The sequence below is a fragment of the Brassica rapa genome, chromosome A03, assembly GCF_000309985.2.
Source record: "Brassica rapa cultivar Chiifu-401-42 chromosome A03, CAAS_Brap_v3.01, whole genome shotgun sequence".
In the NCBI taxonomy this organism is placed as follows: Eukaryota; Viridiplantae; Streptophyta; class Magnoliopsida; order Brassicales; family Brassicaceae; genus Brassica; species Brassica rapa.
The window spans coordinates 18,434,560-18,454,381 of NC_024797.2; the positions used below are offsets into that span (position 1 = coordinate 18,434,560).

General features: G+C 33.8%; 3 protein-coding genes across 3 annotated transcripts; 2 read left to right on the forward strand and 1 right to left on the reverse strand.

Annotated features, from left to right (window-relative positions):
- Positions 1 to 8,435: 8,435 nt before the first annotated feature.
- LOC103859652 (probable sulfate transporter 3.4) lies at positions 8,436 to 12,419 on the forward strand. The gene is made up of 13 exons (XM_009137220.3): positions 8,436 to 8,753; positions 9,338 to 9,386; positions 9,478 to 9,685; positions 10,084 to 10,255; positions 10,343 to 10,408; positions 10,494 to 10,607; positions 10,693 to 10,809; positions 10,898 to 11,024; positions 11,102 to 11,388; positions 11,475 to 11,665; positions 11,752 to 11,837; positions 11,923 to 11,999; positions 12,081 to 12,419. Exons 1-13 carry the CDS (start codon positions 8,436 to 8,438, stop codon positions 12,228 to 12,230), a joined length of 1,962 nt encoding a protein of 653 aa, XP_009135468.2. The 3' UTR covers positions 12,231 to 12,419.
- On the reverse strand, positions 12,350 to 15,124 carry LOC103859650 (MAR-binding filament-like protein 1). The gene is made up of 4 exons (XM_009137219.3): positions 14,761 to 15,124; positions 14,637 to 14,683; positions 14,386 to 14,532; positions 12,350 to 14,233 (listed from the first exon to the last, which is right to left on the reverse strand). Exons 1-4 carry the CDS (start codon positions 15,032 to 15,034, stop codon positions 12,530 to 12,532), a joined length of 2,172 nt encoding a protein of 723 aa, XP_009135467.1. The 5' UTR covers positions 15,035 to 15,124; the 3' UTR covers positions 12,350 to 12,529.
- Positions 15,125 to 15,376: 252 nt separating this feature from the next.
- Positions 15,377 to 18,169, forward strand: LOC103859653 (pentatricopeptide repeat-containing protein At3g16010). Its single transcript, XM_009137221.3, has 2 exons — positions 15,377 to 15,804; positions 15,902 to 18,169. The coding sequence occupies exons 1-2, from the start codon at positions 15,720 to 15,722 to the stop codon at positions 17,737 to 17,739; spliced, it is 1,923 nt and encodes a 640-aa protein (XP_009135469.1). The 5' UTR covers positions 15,377 to 15,719; the 3' UTR covers positions 17,740 to 18,169.
- Positions 18,170 to 19,822: the final 1,653 nt, after the last annotated feature.

A 19,822-nucleotide genomic window follows, 5' to 3' on the forward strand; every position in this document is an offset into this window, starting at 1 on the left:
TTTGATAGTAACAATAAGCAAATTTTGAGCTTAAATCATTGCAAATTTGATATATGATTTATATTTTATATATCATAGCCATGATATATGTGGATTATATATTAAAAAAATATAACTGTCAAAAACCCGGGCGTAGCCCGGGAAAATCCCTAGTTAAAGTAATATTTAAATATATTGATATAAGGTCATTCATTTTATCATGATTGTTTTGTTTTAATTGACGTCCGTAAAAAGTTTTTGGTGAATTTATCATTAGAGACCTTAGTGCTCGAACTGGTGGTTGAAATTTTGAAAAACAGGTGGGATTAAACTTCAGGTTTTTTTTAAAATTAGTTTATGTTGAATCTGAGGAATACCTAGCGTCAGGATTATGTATCCCATATGAATTATTTGAAATAATCATAATTTTTAAATAACAACTGATAATTACGTGTGTAAAAAAAATATATCATGATTAGACCATGATGTTGAATATATACTTTTTTTTTTTTTTTTGACTAAATGTTGAATATATACTTGAACTACTTGTTGTACAGTTTCTTTTTTCACTTCTACTTGTTGCATATATCACTCGGCGCATCACACATCAAGTCCCAAAAGAGATTTGTTGTTTGGATGCTTGTTGTCCCATTATGTTAAGACTTTTCCTGGTTTTTCTTCTTCTTCGTATTAATGCAAGTTTGCTAAATAAACCCATCGTAGTTATAATATTCAAATACTATAGGGTTTACAATAATGATGTCTAATGTATGCTTTCTTTTGATGGGACCTTGCTTGCACTGGCCGTCAGAGAAGAGAAATTAACCAGGTCAAAACTAGTGATCAAATAAAATTATGTCAAAATTAAGATTGAGATGATTGAGAGAGAAGAAAGGTCGAAAGATAATGAAACTGGTATATTCTCAAGAATATGCCTGTCCACTTATAAATTTTTGAAAATCAAAATAACATTAACCAATCAAAAGTCAAAACTACAACTTGGACATTCCATTGTTTTACAAAAGAGCTATCTACCATTGGATATATCAATGGACTAATAATGTTCAAGTTATCTTTGCATATGTTCAAGATCTCACTTTTGAATTTAAAGGCTACCAAAAGTGGGATGTGCCTAAGGGTGGACACTAACAAGCTCACGAATCTAATGCGTTCATTGTGACTGTAGCAGTATAGACTGGACGCTCGCAGCAAACTATATTTTATCACCATTTAACATTTGTTGTCAACGATTAATTTATAAAGTAAATGGTTATAAAATGTGAAATGTGCATGGCATGCTTGTTATCTCAATTTATCGTGTAATACTTGTTATTCAGCATCTTCACTCAACATATGTTAATAATTGCTTCAATTATATTTTTTTTGGTTATAAATGGAAGATTTTATAGCCAGCAAAAGTGCAAAACCCACTAGTTATTAGAGTAGCAAATGTTTATTAATGTATTACGGAGGACTTTTATCTCCATTTTCGTTGCCATCATTATACAAGTCAACATCGGCCAACCGTATGACTAGAATTTTCAAACTAGGCAATATACCGTCTTCGTTCATTGATGTTTTTTTTTTGACTGAAAAAATTACCGTTCATTGATGTTTAGGTTAAGTATATTCAAATAAAATTCATCACACGCAGATGGTGTTATAAACGTGTGCAATTAATGTGATTCCACACCACTAATTTTAAACATTTAATATAAGGCTACCCAACGTCTGAAGATATACTCTAATAAAATAGTTGATACCGTTCTAATGTAATATGTTTTAAGAAATGTTGATGTTCCGATATATAAAATGTTTCTATATTTTTAGATAAATTTTAAATTTATAAAAAGATTATGTGATTAATCATATTTTATAATTTATTTTGTAATTAGTTGAGTAGTGTTTATTTATAGATTTTATTATATTTTAATACAAATTTTTTTCTTAATATGTGTGTTCTACTTAAAATATTTTATGTTTTAAATGGAGAGAGTATATTCTTTCCCTTTCAAATATGTGTATTTTAGAATTTTGATACATATTAAAATATATTAATTTTGACTTTTAATACATTTTTCTAATTAACTATTTTCCGCAACTCGTAAACAATACTCCCTCCATTCCTAAATATAAGATTTTTTAGATAAACATGATTATTAAGAAAATTATTTTTTATCTAAAAAGTATTATTAAAATTATAAATTAATAACTACTCAACCAATTACAAAATAGAACTATTAAATTTAATTGATTATACAGTTTTTGATAAAGTTAAAGTTAGGTAGAAATATGAGAACATCATACATATTAGAACATAAAAATTCTTCTAAACATCTCATATTTCAGAACAGAGAGAGTATAATTTATTAAACACAATTATGTTTTATAAAATTTATAATTTACTATTAAGTAATACATAAAATGTATATTTTGAAAAAAAAAATGTATAACGCGTGGATGTTTGAAATGGAGGTAGTATTGTTTTATTCCATTTTAACGTTCCTCGTGTTTAGAACACCTAACATTAGTAACAGAGATATTTTCAGAATACCTTTCCGTTATTCTTTATCAATTGATGTGAGTTGGAAACTCATGATTTTTATGACTGGTAAGTGATATAGTAGTTACAAAAATCAAGCTAGGTTATACAATTTCAATAATTTTGTAATGTAGTTTCTAGATCGAATCTTGACCATGAACTTGCTCAGGCCCGGACATAGAAAGCACCAATAAATTTTGGTCTCAGCGTATCCAAAATTTAACTGTATTCATACATAACATATGCTTTTTTACAATATTTACAATAGTTGCATCTTTCATAAATATATATATATATATATATATATTTATTTATTTATTTATTTATTTAACATCTTTTATATATTGGAATCTTTATTATTTTAATTTAAGGAAAACAGATATTGATGATTTTGCATTTGGTATTTAATTATGAGCATGTTGGAGCATCAATCTATCCGTTTCCACCTGAAGGAAATTATTTTAAAGCCACTGAACAATTAGTAAAATTATATGTTTTATATAATATATATCTCCATAGCCTACATCTATTTACAATGCGTGCATACGATAGAGATTCGTGAGAATACAATACTGAATAAACATATTCAGAGTAACATAGTAACTAACGTTTTAGTGGAAAAGGGAACAAGTGGACAATGATTTATATACTTCACTAAACTAATTAAATTACGAAAAACTAATTAAATTACGAAAATTAAAAATAAAGGGAAAAAGAACAGAGAGAGCGAGAATATTTTTTTTTCCAATAATTTCTGAAAGAAGAAATAAATAAATACAAAAAGCAAGAAGAATCTAACTAAGAAATAAAGAAAAAAAAATCTGCAAAAGTAAATGGAATATAATGGCGCCTCTACCTCTCGCCGCGTAACAAGAGAGGTCGCGTCCTCATGCTCACTTCTGGAGATTCTTCTTGGCCTTCTTTCTTTCCACCTTGGCCTTTTGCATGTTGTATTTTATATACAATTAAGGTTTCCATTATATGCGGTTTCTATTATAGTTTGATACAAACAAATTGATCAAAAGATATCGTAAATGATAGGTATTTGATAAATTTAGTCTATATGCACTACAAGAGAACATACCATATTCCGATAAAAATTTCCTACAAAATGCATTGTCAAAAAATTACCGACCATGTACTGAGAAAATGGCGAGGAAGAACAAAAAAATCGTAGAAGCAGGGCGGCCCTGGACATGAGATATCTTGGTTTATAGTTTTTCAACGTTTAAAAAGCCTAAAATTGTTTAGCTCTTTCAAATATTTCGTAACTTGTTGAGCATATAAATCAATACTCAAATACAACTTTAAAAGAAAAACATCTCAAATATAAAGACATGAAATGGTAATTCGATATATCTTATTTCAGCGTTAAGATATGCTATTGTGGGATCTGTTTTCTTATTATTTTTTTAGAAATTTGGGGAAGGATTAGTCATTTGTGGGATGGAGATTTAAAGCAACACTTTTCGATACATGAATATATGCATTTCTTTTTTTTTTTGTTTAGTCTAAGTTCTCATTTTCTCATTACTAATTTAGTTAATATCATTTTAAAGTTGTAATGTGTCACGTCTTTGTTAGAACTAGCGTATTCCCCTTTTCTTGTATTTAGCTTACATTCAACTATAATATGATATCAAAAGAATATATGTAAAATTCATTAGCATATGTCAAACTTGTTGTCACTAAACCAAATAGTAAATCAGTATTAACTACCGTGTCATTAGGAAAATTATCTGTTAAATGAGCACTATAAAGATAAATAACCACACATTCATGAGACATATAATACTCAGAGGCGCAAAAGGTGTTTATGAATATGGTGTTACGTGAATTGCCTAAGTTCACGTCGACGGATAATGATCAAAATGAACTGAATCGAATCTCAAGTAAAAGATTCTTTTAACCAAAAATAAGTAAATCACATAAGAAAAGGGAAGATACTGATGATAACTAAAGTGTATATATCGGCTTTAGCAACATATATAATAGAGAAAAAAACATATATAATAGATATAAAAAAAATCTTACGAAAGCGGATGGAGCTCTCACAGTGGTATATATACCACTTAGTATTTATTTATGTTGATATATGTACAGACTGAGACTAACAAATCATGCCCGTCTTTTAGTTTGAAATATACGTTTTTTGTAACTTGAAAGATAAGTTTTCTTGGAGTATAGATATATTTCTATTGTAAGACTATATGGATGTCGGTTCTAAAGTAGGTTTGCTTTTGATTTTCTTGTTTATCTAGTAAAATTTGTTTTCTGTACCGATTTATTTATTAACTGTGAAAATTCCAGACTTTAAACCTACAATTTTTCACATGTTTGAAGTTAGTTTAGCAAAAAATCCGACTGAAAGAATAGCATTTCGTGCCACAAATGTTTTAAATTCGAGATATAAGAAAACCGACCCTTTGGAGATATCCATATAAAAAATTGCTATCAATGTTTTTTGTGAGAACTATTGCGATCAATGTTGGGTACGTAGAAAGCATTATAGGTAAAAAGAACAACCCGATCATTATTTTATTTAGTCAAAGATTTCAGACTATAAACTTTTTTGTGAAACTTCATAATTTCTTGAAACATCACCAAGAAGTAAGAAGACTATAGTATAACTGAAACGATGATGAAATGAAAGTTATGATTCAAACGTCTAATAAAGGCATTTATAATTTTGTAGGATTTTAAAATAGAAAAAACGTAAGAAATTAATTAAAAATTATGTATGTATGTTTATAAAGAAATCAACAGTTAGGGTGTTACCTAAACACAGGGTAAGAGAGATTGGAGCTATGATTTCAATTGCTAATAATGTGTTGTTCTACAATCTATTTGCGCCACCTTTTTAACCTTTTGTTACATCTACACACAGATTAGTAAACGAGGAAGCAGTTTTACCAAGACTTTGTCATTAGGGGATAAATTAATTTTCTCCATCGTTTAATGCTTTGTTCAATGGCTTCTAAGTATCCGCATAGTTTGAGAGGCTTAGGTAGTGAGTGACCAATTCAAATATTGCTAACACCAAAACATTTGCTATCTTCTGGTCAATAATAGATCCCACATATATTTGTATGAATCTGTATGTATTTTAAAATTATGGCAACAATTAATCTTCAGATAATTTTGAATCAACGTGGAGCCTTTTTAACCATTTTTTCTTTGTATAATATTTTATGTTTGATATTATTTAAATGGGAAAATCGCATAAAAAACCTTGAAAGTGTCACTTACTAGCACTTTAAACCTTGAAGTTCTTTCACTAACACTTTTAACCTTCAAAGTGACATTTTTATCATAAAAAACCTCCAAAGAAGAAAAATGACCTGCTGAACAGGTTAAAAACAGTTTTTTTTTCAAAAAATAATTATTTAATTAATAAATAAACAAAAAAATAATAAAATCGAAAAATTTAACAAAAAAACTCATAAATTAAAAAAAAGTGAGAAAAATAAATAAAGATTTAGAAAATTAAATAAAAAATAACTAAAAATTAAAAAATAAATAAGATCAAATTAAAATACAGAAAAAATAATAATAAATTTCAAAAATTGAAAATTCAAAAAGTTTTTTTTTCATTTTCAAATATAATGTCGGAAATTATCATTGGAGATATGTGTTGATAAAAAAAAGACTAAGATAACACCAAACCAAGTTTTTGTTCTCAAACTAGTATTCAAGGCTCAAAATCACAAAAATAAGTTTCATTAAAGAGGTAAATATACACTTATACCCCTTGGGTTAATTAATCCAAACTTTAGGGTTTAGAGTTAAGAGGTGAGGTTTTGGAATTAGGGTTTAAAATTTTATAAAATAAAAAATAAATACTAAAAAATTAAAAATAAAAATTTTAAAAACAGTTTCAAAAAATTTCACTTTTTTTTTTAATTTATGATTTTTTTATTTTTCTCCATTTTAATTTGATCTTATTTATTTTTTGATTTTTCTGTTATTTTTTATTTAATTTTTAAATATTTATTTATTTTTCTCATTTTTTTAATTTGTGAGTTTTTTGTTAAATTTTTCGATTTTTATTAATTTTTTTGTTTATTTTATTAATTAAATAATTATTTTTTCAAAAAAAAAAACTGTTTTTAACCTGTTCAACCGGTCATTTTTCTTGTTTGGAGGTTTTTTATGATAAAAATGTCACTTTGAAGGTTAAAAGTGCTAGCGAAAAAACTTCAAAGTTTAAAGTGCTAGTAAGTGACACTTTCAAGGTTTTTTATGCGATTTTCCCTTATTTAAATTGAAGCCATTAAAGTGGAAGCTCCACCAGTCTTCCCAAATTCAACTGTCCTCATCACCCCAAAAAAATTCAACGTTCAGGAGTCTGTAAGTCTCTTATCTTTTAACTTGACACTGAATCCTATAAGACTCGAAACATTTTTCTTTTCCCAAATCACGAATTCGAAAACAATTGTTTTTTTTTTCCAAAACATAGAAATAATAAAATAATACTCTTTCTGTTTCTAAATAAATATCACTTTGAAGTTTTTCACACAAATTAAGAAAGTGGCGGAAATATACGTAAATTGTTATTAATTACACTTCTCTGACCAATAGTATTTGAGATAAATAAGATTATTTATAAAAAATGCAGTTTTCAATTAATTTTTAGCTAAAAATATAATTTGCATTGAAATTGTAAAGTGACATTTTTTTATAACAAGAAAAAATGTTAAAATGATATTTATTATGAAACAAAGAGAGTAGTAACCTCTAAAATTATACTCTCTCCGTTTTCGAATGTAAGATTTTTTAGATTATTTTCTTGTTCCACAAAAATAGATTTTATGTATTGTTAAAGTACTATTTTTATACTTTAGAAGAATATTAATTGAAAATATTTGAATTGATTAAATTTATTGGTGAAAAGTTATTAGAAAGTGTATAATAAAGTAAAAAATAAATTAAATTATAAATATTTATTAAATTCTTAATAAGCGTGCATATTTTAGAAAATCTTAGTTTTGGGAACGGAAGGAGTATTTTCTAGCAAGAAATATATTAATATAAAATGATGAAAACCAAGAGTGAGCATTTACAAACATAAGTTGACCAAAATACACATGTATTAACTACAATGAATTACTCTGGTTATTTGACATGCATATACACACTTGGCGAAAAAGTTATAAGAAAAATTGAGATCACAAATATACACATTAACTACCATAAAATGCGTTTTAATTAATTTGACCTACACAATTAGAAAATTTTCATTTTCACTCCATTTTTTAATTCAAAATAGAGTGAAAATTGAATAAAAATAAAAAAATAAAATCGTCACTCTATAAATGAAATAATTTTTATTTTTTGTTCATTACTTTATTTTTCACTTTATTTTGGAGTAAAATATGAACTGGAGATATAAATGTTTTAAAAGTATTATACTTCTAGATATATCTAATGTTATAAAAGGAATGCTTTTTAATAGATTAGATATACTACTATATTTAAAAAAATTAGTAATTTTCGTTGTGTATCAAGTTTTATATGATTTTCATTGTGTATAATGTATATGATATCCCATTGATTCCCCTGTTCTGCGATCTTATCATATATTTGTTCATATGCCATTCTCTACAGAAAATTTGATTTCCTTAGATTTTATTTCCTTTTCACGAACTTGATTATGGGAAATGACGCATTTGCCCCTATAAACTTAACCATGAAACCGCTTTTCAGTTTCCTTTTTTGTTTTGTAAAACAAAAAAAAACATGTCATTACCCATAATACCAACTACACTTTTAGAGCCAAGTGTCTATAAATACAAAGCACAATTATACCATCTTTCCTCACAAAATCCTACAAACATAATCACATCCAAATCACCTATTGAATTCTGCATCTCTATTATTTCAAGAACCGTTCATTTAAAGTCCCTTCTAAACCATGGGTCATGGCACGAACAGAGTAGAAGATATGACGTCTCCCAACACCGCAACCGCTAGAGAAACGATCGTGGAGATACACAGCGTTTGTCTACCGCCCAAGAAAACAACGTTTCAGAAACTCAAGAAGCGCTTTGCTGATGTTTTCTTTCCTGATGATCCGTTAGAGAGGTTTAGGAACCAAACATGGAGAAACAAAGTGATTCTTGGTCTTCAAAGCTTGTTTCCGATATTCACATGGGGTTCTCAGTATGATCTCAAGCTTTTTAGGTCTGATGTTATCTCTGGTCTCACCATTGCCAGTCTGGCCATCCCTCAGGTTCACCACTTAACAATCCTTTTTTAATTAGAAAAGTTGTTTTTTGTTGTTTTCTGGTTTTGTTGTGAATATTTTTATTTCCTTTTCGAAATTGGTTTATCATTCTTAAGCTATATATTTAAACAAAAAATTGAAAATTAATGGAAATAATTGATCTGTTTTTAAATAAATTATTATCCTATCAAATCGAAATTGTTTTACAGTTTTCTAATTTGGTTATCATATTCTTTTCAGTTTTGACCAAAAAAGAATTTGATTTTTTTTGTTTATATGTTGGTAGGATAATTAAAGTCCTAGCTATGTTGGTAGGATAATAAAAGGCGTAACAACGAGGTTTTGTCATTTACATTGTTGATTAGTGTTGGGATTACTGGTTGGACACGGAAGGTTAAAAGCAAACACATAACATGTTTTGCCTTTGTTTGGACTATTTAGTGTCATTCAATGTATTATTAAATTTAAATAAAAATACTTTAATCTCGTTAATTTCATAGTGGGTTCGCTTAGAATTATCCAAAAACTTAATTTAATTAAAGGTTTTTCTTACAAATTTTTGTTTTTATGTTTTGAAATTTAAATTGCAGGGAATCAGCTATGCCAAGCTAGCAAACTTACCACCTATAGTTGGTCTTTGTAAGTATCGACCATCATCACATGATTGCAGACTAATCAGTGTAATAAACTATATCAGGTTCTAATTAATCAGTTTTGTGGCTGCATGCAGATTCAAGTTTTGTGCCACCACTTATCTACTCAGTTCTTGGGAGTTCAAAACATCTTGCAGTTGGTCCTGTCTCAATTGCATCACTTGTAATGGGCTCCATGTTAAGTGAGAGTGTTTCTCCAACACAAGACCCAGTTCTATATCTCAAATTGGCATTCACTTCAACTTTCTTTGCTGGTCTCTTCCAAGCCTCACTCGGCCTTCTTAGGTATGAATATTACCTAGAGAATTTAGATTTTCCAATCAAAAACTCAAACTAATAAGGGGAATCTGCAATCGTCATGTGAAAAGAATATGTAGTAAAGCTTATTATTGCAGTTTAGTAATTCATTGTGTAGAATATATTCAGAGTTTTGCTTAAGTCTCTTTTGTTGAATTATCACTGAATATGGAAGGGGCATTAATCATGATGAATAGAGAGATAACTAACATTTTTCTATGGAAAAAAGACCAAGATTCTATATAACTTGATTTGATGGTGACATGTACTAATGTCTACCTCCAAGATGCTTCCTTCTACTTAGTGGTTTTTACACTTTAATTTTCATGGTCAGCAACTTTGGATTAGTATTATACATTTACATAAATTTAATTAAAATTTTTCAGGCTGGGATTTTTGATTGACTTTTTGTCAAAGCCAACTTTGGTTGGTTTCACTGCTGGTGCTGCTGTGATTGTGTCACTTCAACAGCTTAAGGGCCTTCTTGGAATTGTTCATTTCACTGGCAAAATGCAATTTATTCCTGTCATGTCCTCTGTTTTCAACCATAGATCCGAAGTAAGTCAATCATTCCTTTCCTCTTTATTTATTTATTTTTTGATAAAAAAAATCCTTATCTAATAGTGTTACTTACTACAATTTCAGTGGTCATGGGAAACTATTGTGATGGGGGTTGGCTTCTTGATCATTCTCCTAACCACAAGACACATTGTAAGTACTTGCAAAAACTTCAGGCATTATACCAAAAGAGACTGTGCTATGATTGAATATTTAACATTTTCTGGCGAATTTACAGAGCATGAGGAAGCCAAAACTTTTCTGGATATCAGCTGCATCACCTTTGGCATCAGTTGTTATCTCAACTCTTCTTGTATTCCTCATCAGGAACAAGACTCATGCCATCTCTTTTGTAAGAACATTATTAACTAGACTTGACTTATGTTACTTTGAAAACTGAATTGAGAAAATTCTAACAGTTCAATTTTTTAATGCAGATTGGACATCTACCAAAGGGTTTGAATCCACCTTCATCAAACATGTTGTACTTCAGTGGTACTCATCTTGCTCTTGCCATCAAGACCGGTATCATCACAGGGGTTCTCTCTCTTACAGTAAGCTTTACAAAATCTTTATATCCTTTTGTAAATTGTAGAGTTAAGTGCTAAAGTGCTTAACACTTTGACTTGATTGACTTTTCAGGAAGGGATTGCTGTTGGGAGAACCTTTGCATCTCTAAAGAACTATCAAGTTAATGGGAACAAAGAAATGATGGCTATAGGTTTTATGAACATGGTTGGCTCTTGCACCTCTTGCTATGTTACAACAGGTTAGAAACCAATCTCATTCACCTTGTGGCCCAAGGAACAATGTTTTTGACGACTTACATTTTATTGTTTTCTTCAGGTTCTTTCTCTAGATCTGCTGTAAACTACAATGCTGGAGCAAAAACAGCTGCTTCCAACATTGTGTTGGCCTCGACAGTTCTTGTGACCCTCTTGTTTCTGATGCCACTCTTCTACTACACTCCTAACTTGATCCTAGCCGCCATCATCTTAACCGCAGTGATAGGCCTCATTGACTACCAAGCTGCTTACAAGCTCTACAAAGTTGACAAATTCGATTTCTTCACTTGCATGTGTGCCTTCTTTGGTGTTCTCTTAGTCTCTGTGCCTCTTGGCCTAGCAATAGCAGTGAGTATACATATATTATTTATGGTTATGGTTTTTACTAATCCTCAGATTGTTTGTTATCTAAGTTTGATACATTCTTGTCACAGGTGGTTGTTTCAGTGATCAAGATCTTGTTGCATGTAACCAGGCCAAACACTTTAGAGTTTGGAAATATCCAAGGGACTCAGATATACCAGAGTCTTAAAAGATACAGAGAAGCCTCAAGAATCCATGGTTTCTTGATTCTTGCTGTTGAATCTCCAATATACTTTGTCAATAGCACTTACCTGCAAGAAAGGTTAGTCAAAACAACTTTCTTCATTACTAAATAACTTGATTCTTGATATGTTTTGTGTGTGTTCTTATAGAAATGATTTTATGTAGGATCTTGAGATGGACAAGGGAAGAGGAAACTCGGATAAAGGAAAACAATGGTACTACCTTAAAATGCATAGTTCTTGACATGACAGGTAACTTCTCTTCTCATATGAGGTATGCTCATAGCTTTTGACTTATCTTCTTTACTTATGCCTTCTCTTTTTTGAACTGTTTCAGCTGTATCTTCCATAGATACAAGTGGGATTGAGGCGGTGTTTGAACTTAGGAGGAGGCTGGAGAAGCAATCACTTCAGGTTAAACCTCTATCTCTAAACAAAGATCTTACCTATGTTAAGTAGTAAAACACAAGCTAACTTTTCACTTTTTCAAAACAGCTTGTGCTGGTGAACCCTGTGGGGAGTGTGATGGAAAAGCTACAGAAGTCCAAGATCATTGAGTCATTGGGTTTGAGTGGACTTTATCTAACAGTTGGTGAAGCTGTTGCTGATCTCTCATCTACATGGAAAGCTCATGGCCAGCCATGAATTTGAGAGACTTTGAACTTCTACTAGAGAAGGATGGTTGTTTCTGAAGACTAAAGCAGCCTCTTGAGAAACAATTTTTGGTGCTTGCCCTTAACTCCTCGAGGGTGTTTTGGTTTCAATTGTATAATAATAATAATAAATGTAATTTCAATCTTTAACATATAGTTTATGAGATCATAATTTTAGACATGAATAGCCTGATACAATCTTCTCACTCTATATGAAATGGTCAAAATTTACACAGATTAGAGTTATATGATAATAAGCAAGTTCTGCTCATTATACAACCTTTGTCTCTTTCAAGAACTAGTGCTGCTCTTTCTCCTCCTGACAACTTTCTTCACAGCAACCTTATCATCGCTCTTCTCTTCATCATCTGAACTATTCACAGCCTTTATAGAATCCTGTTGCTGGCTCCTCATGCGCAGTATCTCTCCCTTTGCAGACCCCAAGTCTTCCTCCAGCTTCTTCGCTTTCTTCTCCAGCACTTCCCTCTCTTTTCCTAGACTCATCACGACGATATGCGCGTCTTCCACGTTCTCCTTCGCTTCCTTTGACGCTTTCTTCGCCTCTTCTAGCGATCTTTGAAGCACTTCTCTCTCGTCCTCCAAGCTCGAGACATGAGTGTTCACCTTCTCGAGCTCTCGTGAAAGCGTCGCTGTGTTCTTGTTCATCTCGTCTAAAGACTTAACTGCTTCTTCCAGGTCTGTCTCAAGGGCCTTCATGGCCTCCGTGTCCATTAACATCTGCTTCTCCATCACCTTCACCTCTTTCTCCAACGCCGAAACAGTCTCTTTCTCCTCTTTCAATTCTTTGTTAGTGGCTTCACCTTTCTTGTAAACCTCCACTAGCTCCTTTTGCAGGCTCTGGTTCTTGGCAGAAGCTTCTTCGACCTCACGCCTCAGTTCCTCAATCTCGTCTCTAGCTTTCTTCACATGATCCTTCTCCACTGCAAGCTCACTAGCCAAAACCTCACCGTTTCGTCTCTCATCAGCGAGATTCTCTTCATACCTTTTCTTGGCTTTATCAAACTCTTCGCTAACTTTTGAAACCTCTGATTCAAACTTCGAGCACAAACCTCTCGACTCATCAAGCATCTTCTCCAGGTCAGAGACACGTTCTCTCGACGCCTGGAGTGTTATCTTCGTTCCTTCGAGCTCATGTCTCAAGTTTTGTACACTAGCGAGTTCTATCTCCAGCATCCTCTTTGCGTCTTCGTACTTCTCAGTAAGGTCAGCGACTTTGTCTCTACTCTCGTTAACATCCTTCACCGCATGATCCAGCTTTTCATTAATCTTCTGAATCTCCTCCTCTCTACTTCTTATGACGTCAGCATCAGCAGCTGCTCGCGTCTCAGAAGTTAGTTTCAAGTCATTGTAGTCTTTTGTAGCATCGTCAAGCTTCTTGATGTAACCTTCTTTCTCAGCGACTAAAGTGGTGATTCTGGTGTTTAGTTCCTCAATGGCAGAGTTCTTGGAGTCTATTTCAGACTGAGTTCTTGTGACTTCCTCCTTAAGCTGTTTGATTTGTAACTTTGCTTCAGCGAGATCACTGCTGGTTTGAGTGTAAGCAGAGTTGAGTTTCTTCAGTTCTTCTTCTTTCTCAGCTAGTGATGTGCTAATAGTTTGAACTTCTTCTTTTTTATCTTTCAGCTCCAAACTAAGCAAGTTGATCCGATCTTCTAACCCCTCAATCAAATCAAGCTTTTCTTTAAGCTCAGTCTCAAGTGCCCTTTTGTCTTCACCAGCTTTTGATAGATTGCTTTGCAGGTTTCCAACCTGAGCTTTAAGCTCCTCAGATATCTTCTTCTCACTGCTTAGCTCCTTGCCTAACCCCGCAGCCACTTCCTTTGCAGAATTCAACTGGTTGATCAATGAGAATCGTTCCTCTTCTGCCTTTTTCCGTTCCTTGTTCCACTCTTCCTCCTCACGCAGGATTCTTGCTTCAAAGTCTTTCTCCATCAAAACCAATGCTCTTTCTCTGTCTTTCAGCTGGTTCTTTAGCTGTATCTCACAGTTAACGGTATCTCAAGTAAGGAAGGATCAAAATGACAACGGTATACACTCTTATAGAAGTGCTATGAGTAATCAAGCATTCTGCCACACAAAGTTGCTAAGCTAAAAAGGTTTAACAAGTTGTAGAAGAGAAAGCTTACAGAATCGATGGTTTCTTGAGCAGCTTTGGTATCTTTACGAGCAAGTGCATAGAGAGCACCAAGAACACCAGAACTAAAAATGCCAAGACCATTTAGGAGAGAGAGAAAAGTGTTTGGTGATGATGTTGTTCCTTCACTAACTGCAACCTAAATCCACCACATAAAAAAAAAGCAAACATACAAAGTCTCTCAATCCCTATAAAACACTATTGAAACTCAAATGGTGGATGCTAGGGAGTTTATATAGAAACCTCAGAATCTTGATTAAGCATTGATGTCTTAATCTCATTGTCGTCTCCTGTTATAATAACAAACTAATTAAAACAATGAAAGATAACATTTTTATCAGAAGAGTAACAAGAAGAAGGAACTCACTTTCATCGGCCAAAGCAGGGGACTGAAGCTGGAAGAAGGGAAGAACGGAGATACCCACGAGAACAATGGCTCTTCTTTTGAGTGAAACGGCGTCGTTGTTTGCGTCTTGGCTGCGTAGAGAAACCGATGGAGGTCGGCGACGCTTGGACTTGGCGGCATTGTTAGAGCAGAGAAGCAGGAACTGAGAAGAGGAAGAGGGAGAAGGGAGGAAGCGAGAAGAGTGGAGAGGAGGAGAAGGGGAGGAGCAAGTGCTCCCAATGAGGAAACCACCCATCTTCTTCTCCGGGGAAGGAAGAAGAAGTAAAAGTTTATTTGGAGATTGGGAATGTGTGGCAAATGGCAAATCCACTGAGAACCCAAAACAAACAAACAAAAAGGAGCTTCCTTTTGTGCTGTACTAGTGATCAGTCTAGTCCTGACATTCCGGCTGGAACCGAAACAAACCGAACCGAAATGTTTGATTTTTGGTTTGTTGAAGCTATGATCTGATTAGTGATTTTTTTTTTAAATTTAATCAGTTTTTGGTTCGATTTGTTCGGTTCGACAGACAGGAACCGAATAAATCGAATAAACCAAAATAAACTGTGTTGCTCCGATTGTAGATAACATTTTTTTTTGGGTTTTCACCAAATTTACAGAGTAAACTGATACATAAACCGATTTTGGATTAACTGAAAACTAGATAATCACACCCGAAACCGACCAGAATTGTGAACCAAAGTGAATAACCCGAACCGGAAAAACCGGTGATATTATTTCAAAAGCAGTTATTTTACGAACCGGAAAAACCGACCCGAAAACCATACAGACAAAACCACGTGCGTCTGTCTGATCCTTAACCTCTCTTAATCATTTTTCCGCCGTTCTCATTGCTAAAACCACCGACGCCGACGGCCACTCCAAACACATCGATCTTTAACCGCCGGAATAGTAAAACTCGTCGAAACCCGTTTATAAAAATGGCCTACATAACGTCTCGATCAATTCTCGTGAAGCGAAGCGTCTCAACGCTACCTCACCTCTCTCAGAGATTTAAACAAACAGGTTATCTGCACATCATATCCTCCTAAAGTTTAGATTTTTTAGTAGAAAAGGTTTCACCTTTATGGCGTTTTGACTCTCAAAACAATTCGTTTCGCAGAAAGCGAGATTGTTCAGATGTTCAGTCTTCCAAACCCAGAGTACTCAGAGAACCCACAAGAGAAGTGGAAACTCTCTAGAAAAGACCCTTCAGTGCGGATGCTAGACGAGAGATTCATCAGAATCCTCAAAATCTTCAAATGGGGACCTGACGCCGAGAAAGCTCTAGAGGTCCTCAAGCTCAAAGTAGACCACCGGCTAGTCCGTTCAGTCCTCGAGATAGACGTCGAGATCAACGTCAAGACCCAGTTCTTCAAATGGGCTGGTAAAAGAAGAAACTTTCAGCACGATTCCTCCACTTACATGGCCCTTATACGCTGCCTTGAAGAGGCTAGGCTTTACGGTGAGATGTACAGAACGATACAAGAAGTGGTTCGTAATACTTATGTTAGCGTTAGTCCAGGAGTGCTCTCTGAGGTTGTGAAGGCGTTAGGGAGAGCTAAGATGGTTAGCAAGGCTTTGTCTGTGTTTTATCAGGCGAAAGGACGCAAGTGCAAACCTAATTCGAGCACTTACAACTCTGTGATTATGATGCTGATGCAGGAAGGACAGCACGAGAGAGTTCATGAGGTTTATAGCGAGATGTGTAACGAAGGTGATTGTTTTCCAGATACGGTTACTTACTCCGCGGTTATATCTTCTTATGATAAGTTAGGTCGGAATGATTCTGCTATAAGGTTGTTTGATGAGATGAGGGAGAATAATTTGGAGCCAACGGAGAAGATATACACTACTTTGCTGGGAGTATACTTTAAGGTGGGTGGAGTTGATAAAGCTTTGGATCTTTTCGAGGAGATGAGACGAGAAGGCTGCTTGCCTAGTGTTTATACTTACACGGAGCTTGTAAAAGGGCTTGGTAAAGCAGGGAGAGTGGAAGAAGCATATGGTTTGTATAAGAACATGGTTAGAGATGGTTTGAGTCCTGATGTTGTGTTTTTAAACAATCTGATGAACGTTTTAGGCAAAGTGGGTAGAGTGGAGGAGTTGTTGAGTGTTTTCAACGAGATGGGGAAGTGGAGATGTACTCCCAGTGTTGTTTCGTACAACACTGTGATTAAAGCTCTGTTTGAGTCTAAAGCTCCGGTTGCAGAAGTGAGTTCTTGGTTTGATAAGATGAAGGCGGAAGGTGTTTCCCCTAGTGAGTTCACTTACTCCATCATGATAGATGGTTATTGTAAAACCAATAGAGTGGAGAAAGCTCTTTTGCTGCTTGAGGAGATGGATGAGATAGGCTTTCCGCCTTGTCCTGCAGCGTATTGCAGCCTTATAAACGCTCTTGGAAAGGCGAAAAGATACGAAGCAGCCAACGAGCTGTTTAAGGAGCTGAAGGAGAATTTTGGGAATGTGAGTTCTAGAGTTTATGCAGTGATGATCAAACATTTTGGGAAGTGCGGGAAGCTAAGTGAAGCTGTGGACTTATTCAATGAGATGAAGAACCAGGGGAGTGGTCCTGATGTGTATGCTTACAACGCGCTTATGTCGGGAATGGTTAAGGCTGGTATGATCAATGAAGCTCATTCGTTGCTTAGAAAAATGGAAGAGAACGGTTGCATTGCGGATGTGAATTCGCATAACATTATGCTCAATGGATTTGCTAGAGCAGGTGCGGCGAAAAGAGCTACAGAAATGTTTGAAGCTATGAAGCGTTCTGGTGTTGTGAAGCCTGATGGTGTCACTTATAATACTCTTCTTGGATGTTTTGCACATGCTGGAATGTTTGAGGAGGCTGCAAGCATGATGAGAGAGATGAAAGATAAAGGCTTTGTGTATGATGCAATCACTTACTCATCAATACTTGACGCTGTGGGCAATGTGGATCATGTAAAAGATGTTCTATGATCCGGGATATTTGCAAAGAGTGGGAACACTTTAAACAAAAAAAGAAAGAAAGAGATAACCATCTATCTTGCTCAAGCAGCATCAGAAGGGATGGAAGTGGACTTTGATCATCTATCTATGAGGGCCTAGAGGTAACCTTATTAGCCTAAACAATTCAGCTAAACTGGAGTATACCACTGCGATAGTTTGTTGTTATACGTAACTAAAGAGTACACTAGGCTCGTGCCTTGGAAGTTGGAACCCTTATTTGTTGGTGAGACCTTTGCATGAGATCTACCATGTAAAGTATAGTTCATGGAGGGTTTTTGATATCACTCCAGACTGTTATGTAAGGTCTGATTTCTGTGGTATGCTACAGTTCAGGATTCACGAGAAACGTTTGCTAATTTCTTACTCTGTTTTAATTTTATCGACAAAGCTATTTGCTCTCCGTCTCCCTCTACTGTTTAGGTCTTAACACACCGTGACTCTATCTAGTTTTAGAAAAGAGCAGCTTGCTGTGTCTGAAACTCTGAATGAAGTCTTGTGAAATTGAAGGTGCTTGAAAACCAAATTCAAAAACATAGACAAATAGAGAAAGGTTAAGTGTGTTTATTAGCACGCTTTTCTTATTTGTTGGACGATACATAAAAAGGTAAAGAGGGGATACAAACATTAGGATAACAATGCATACAAAAAAGTAGATCGGACTCATTTACTCATAAAACACTTGGAACATACAAAAATAAAAACTGATTGAAACTCATATATTCTTCATATGCTATTCTTCCAATATCTTATGTTAGGCTTTGGTTATACATTGAGAGCCACTTAATATGTCAGCATAGATTCCAACATGGAAAACACGCCAGATTTTTACTAGCATTTTATAATAAAAGAATATGTTCCAGTATGGAAGGTATGAAAAATACACCAAATCTACTTACATTTAATATTCCAGCTTTAGGTTACAAAATGTAAAATACAACAACAATTCTTTTGAATTTTAAGGTGCTTGAAAACCAGATTAAATATACATAGACAAATCGAAATAGGTTAAATGTGTTTATAAACACGCTTATTTTATTTGTTGGACGACACAAACATAAAGGTAAAAAGGATAGAAACATTAGGATTACCATGCATACAAGAGTAAATCAGACTCATAAAGGACATGGAACATAGTTTCAATCGGTAGCTTATGTAGACCTACGACCGGTAACCACACAATTGAATACGACGCACATAATTGGCTCTTGCTCCACCTTGATGCTTAGTGTAACGATATTTAACAGCTGAAGTATTTCAATTGAAAGAAAAGAGCGATCTCGTTAGGTCGTTATAAAAACGAACAAAAAGGAGTCTGAAATGAAGCGACTATTGAATATGTTTCAGCCTAGTTGTTAATGTATAGAAAAACTTACTCCATTTAGTTCTTTCGGAATGAATGCGTTAGGTACAGTAAATGCAAAGCGGCCAAATAGCCTAACAGGGCACTCGGTGATATCACAGATGGGGAAGGTTTTAATAGATACATATGGATTGACCAGAAAAGGTGCCGAAACGTTGACAACTACAGTGGCTCCATCAGGGATTTGTATGCCTGTTCATACCAATTGTATTTTTTATATCTGGACGAGTTAAATTGACAAGAAAATCAGAAATGTAATTATTTACCTGCATAACCGGCTATGGTAATATTTGAATTACCGCTACGGTCAACCGCGTGTGGGGAGATGTCCACAGTTCGGACACTAACGGGATAGGGATGAGTTACTAACAAAAAGAAAAAGAAAAAATGATACCAGCATCTTACTACGACTATTTTCTTCTTTTAACTTTCACGAATCAAAGTAACTTTATTTGCTTTTCTTATCAAAAGAAAAAAAAATACAAAAATTTAACATTAATTAACCGCTACTTACTATTGCAAGGTCTGAATACACGGGAGCTGCCCAAAGCAGCAGGTACGAAAAAGAGTGATACAAGGAGAAGAAGAAGTAAAGGCTGGCCGTGAGATATCGCCATGTATATTGATTAGATCAGTAGATAGACTTTATATTTTTGTGTGTGCGTTTATGCTACATTCCTGCCTTCTCTTTTA

Excerpts from the sequence above, each read along its gene's own strand:
- LOC103859652 (XM_009137220.3), top strand. The coding sequence starts at position 8,436 with ATGGGTCATGGCACGAACAGAGTAGAAGATATGACGTCTCCCAACACC. Across the intron at positions 9,686-10,083 it reads GCCTCACTCGGCCTTCTTAG|GCTGGGATTTTTGATTGACT; the intron begins GTATGAATATTA and ends AAAATTTTTCAG. Across the intron at positions 10,256-10,342 it reads TTTTCAACCATAGATCCGAA|TGGTCATGGGAAACTATTGT; the intron begins GTAAGTCAATCA and ends CTACAATTTCAG.
- LOC103859650 (XM_009137219.3), bottom strand. The coding sequence starts at position 15,034 with ATGGGTGGTTTCCTCATTGGGAGCACTTGCTCCTCCCCTTCTCCTCCT. Across the intron at positions 14,533-14,636 it reads TGCTTAATCAAGATTCTGAG|GTTGCAGTTAGTGAAGGAAC; the intron begins GTTTCTATATAA and ends TGGTGGATTTAG. Across the intron at positions 14,234-14,385 it reads CTCAAGAAACCATCGATTCT|CTAAAGAACCAGCTGAAAGA; the intron begins GTAAGCTTTCTC and ends TGTGAGATACAG.
- LOC103859653 (XM_009137221.3), top strand. The coding sequence starts at position 15,720 with ATGGCCTACATAACGTCTCGATCAATTCTCGTGAAGCGAAGCGTCTCA. Across the intron at positions 15,805-15,901 it reads TCAGAGATTTAAACAAACAG|AAAGCGAGATTGTTCAGATG; the intron begins GTTATCTGCACA and ends TTCGTTTCGCAG.